General features: G+C 42.7%; 1 protein-coding gene across 1 annotated transcript in view; it reads left to right on the forward strand.

Annotated features, from left to right (window-relative positions):
* Window positions 1-3218, forward strand: part of DNAAF2 (dynein, axonemal, assembly factor 2) — a 10222-nt gene that overhangs the window by 4221 nt on the left and 2783 nt on the right. The window contains exon 3 of the mRNA XM_012001029.1: window positions 2522-2665. Coding sequence (XP_011856419.1) covers window positions 2522-2665 — 144 coding nt within the window. The remainder of the gene's footprint in view (window positions 1-2521; window positions 2666-3218) is intronic.

Genomic DNA, 3218 nt, shown 5'->3' on the forward strand with positions numbered 1-3218 from the left:
GTGTGTGTGTGTGTAGAGAGAGTTTATTTGGGCCAAAATAGAGGACTGCAACCCGGGAGACACATATTCAAGTGGCCCTGAATATATGTTCCCAATAGAAGATAACTTGAAACTTGTTTCTTTCTGATATTTTCTACCTATTTGGACCAAACAATGAGCTGTGTTTATTTTGTAATTACAAAATTTGCTTATATAAAAGTACAGAGGAAAACATTTTTATTTGGGGCAACAATGAACTGCTTTTATAAATTAAGTAATTTAAAATATGGTTATTCTCCCCACACCCTAACTATATACCTGTATTCACTTGACGTGAACAAACTGCTTTGTGTTTGGAATTCAGGTAAAAGAGTGATTTTTGCATTTCCTAGTAATAATTTGGAAATCTTTTCGTGTCAGCATCTCGAAATCTATCTCATTCTTTATTTATTTATTTTTGGAGACAGGGTCTCAGTCTGTCTCATCCAGGCTGGCGTGCAGTGGTGCGATCATGGCTCACTGCAGCCTCAACCTCCCAGACTCAAGCCATCCTCCCAGCTTAGCCTCTGGAGTAGCTAGGACCACAGGTGCATGCCACCACGCCTGGCTAATTTTTGTATTTTTTGTAGAGCTGGGTTTTGCCATGTTGCCCAGGCTGGTCTCGAACTTCTGGCTCAAACAATCCACCCGCCTTGGCTTCCTAAAGTGCTGGAATTATAGGCATGAGCCACTGTACCCAACCTATTTTTTTTCATAATTTACCTTTTCTCTGGAGCGTAGATTCAAAATGCCCTGAATATATGCGCTCTACTTCATTCTTTTAATAACTATACAGTTTGCTAATGTCACACTGGAGTATCCCAGTGCTTAAAAATACAGTACACTTCTTGACTGGGTGTAGTGGCTCACACCCGTAATCCTAGCACTTTGGGAGGCCAAGGTGGGAGGACAGCTTAAATCCAGGAGTTGGAGAGCAGCCTGGGCAACAAAGTGAGACCTGTCTCTACAAAAAACTTTAAAAAAAATTTTTTTTTCTTTTGAGACAGAGCCTCACTCTGTCACCCAGGCTGGACTCACTGCAGTCTCTGCCTCACGGGTTCAAGTGATCACAGTCTTAGTAGAGACAGGGTTTCACTATGTTGGCCAGGCTGGTCTTGAATTCCTGACCTCAAGTGATCCACCTGCCTTGGCCTCCCAAAGTGCTGGAATTACAGGTGTGAGCTGCCACACCCGGCCCAAAAAATGTAAAAATTAGTTGGGAATTATGGCATGCACCTGTAGTCCCAGGTACCTAGGTACTTGGGGGCACAGGTGGGAGGATTGCTTGAGCCAGGGAGGTCAAGGCTGCAGGAAGCTATGAGTGCCACTGCATTCCAGCCTGGGCAACAAATCGAGACCCTGTCTCAAGGGGGGGGAAAAAAAAGGGCTGGGTGTGGTTGTGGCTCATGCCTGTAATCTCACCACTTCGGGAGGCCAAAGCAGGTGGATCACTTGAGTCCAGAAGTTTGAGGCCAGCCTGGGCAACATGGCAAAACCCTGTCTCTACAAAAAAATACAAAAATTAGCTGAGAATGGTGGCATGTTCTGTGGTCCTAGCTACTCTGGAGGCTGAGGTGGGGGAGGATCACTTGAGCCTAGAAGGTCAAGGCTGCTGCAATGAGCCGTGATTATGCCACTGCACTCCAGCCTGGGTGACAGAGCAAGACTCTGTCTCAAAAACAAAAATAAACAAAAAAACACACCACTTCTTTTAAATAAAATACTGTAATTAGCTCTTACCTGCCCAAAAACTATAAGGCAAACTGGTCACACAAAATTGGAATAGATCCTTTCATGTATATTTCTTAGCCACCTCATTAGGAAATGTTTTAAAGCTGAATTATATTTTGTATCTGGGATCCCATTTATAGCCCTAGAGATGATGTTACTCTTATGAAATACTAAAAGAGGCCAGGTGCAGTGGCTCACACCTGTAATCCCAGCCCTTTGGGAGGCCAGGGCAGGTGGATAGCTTGAGGTCAGGAGTTCAAGACCAGCCTTGCCAACATGGTAAAACCCCGTCTCTACCAAAAACACAAAAATTATCCCGGCGTGGTGGCAGTTGCCTGTAATCCTAGCTACTTCGTAGTCTGGGGCAGGAGAATTGCTTGAACTTGGGAGGCGGAGGTTGTGGTGAGCCGAGATTGCACCACTGCACTCCAGCATAGGCAACAGAGTGAGACTATGTCTTAACAAAACAAAACAAACAAAAAAAAAGAAAGAAAAGAAATACTAAAAGGTCAGATTTAATAGACAAAGTACCAAGACCTCTTTCTTTTAGGTTCTTTTCCTATACATTTATGTTTGTCCTCAGTACAACTCTTACTGCTCTGTATAATACCAAACTTAAATTTTTCCAAGACAGCTCATAGGAATAACATTAAAATAAACATTTTAAAAAATATACCCCTGAACAATGTGAGAAATTTTGTGAGCTGCTTTGAGATACAACTGTGTCAAGTGTGACTTATAAGGCAGAATATTTTTTCCCTTTTTATTTTAGGAAAGGTTATTTGTCAATGAAGAAAATGTTAATGAGTTTCTTGAAGAGGTCCTGAGCTCTCCATTCAAACAGTGTATGTCCTTAACCCCACCATTAATTGAAGTTCTTCAAGTTACTGATAATAAGATTGAAATTAATGCAAAGGTAAGGAAGTTGGTGGGCTCTATAGAGGAGTAATGAAGCACAGAGTTAAAACCTAACAAATTATTCATTTCTAATGTCATAACTTTAAACAAAATGAACATAATGGTGGAGCAGAGTGATGTTAAGAGAAGAAAAGTCTTTTTTTTTTTTTTTTGAGATAGAGTCTCGCTCTGTCACCCAGGCTGAAGTGCAGTAGCGTGATCTCGGCTCACTGCAACCTCTGCCTCTTGGGTTCAAGAGATTCTCCTGTCTCAGCCTCCTGAGTAGCTGGGACTACAGGAGCGTGCCACCATGGCCGGCTAATTTTTTGTATTTTTAGTAGAGATTGGGTGTCACCGTGTTAGCCAGGATGGCCTCGATCTCCTGACCTCATGATCTGCCCGCCTCGGCCTCCCAAAGTGCTGAGATTACAGGCGTGAGCCACTGCGCCCGGCCAAGGAAAGCCTTTTCTCTGTGTATTTATTATGTGCTACACACTTTGCTGTTCATTTTCACGTCATCTCATTTAATCCCAAAATAACCCTACAATGAGGAACAAAGAGAGAATAACACT

This window comes from Mandrillus leucophaeus, unplaced genomic scaffold, assembly GCF_000951045.1.
Source record: "Mandrillus leucophaeus isolate KB7577 unplaced genomic scaffold, Mleu.le_1.0 Scaffold648, whole genome shotgun sequence".
Classification (NCBI taxonomy): domain Eukaryota; kingdom Metazoa; phylum Chordata; class Mammalia; order Primates; family Cercopithecidae; genus Mandrillus; species Mandrillus leucophaeus.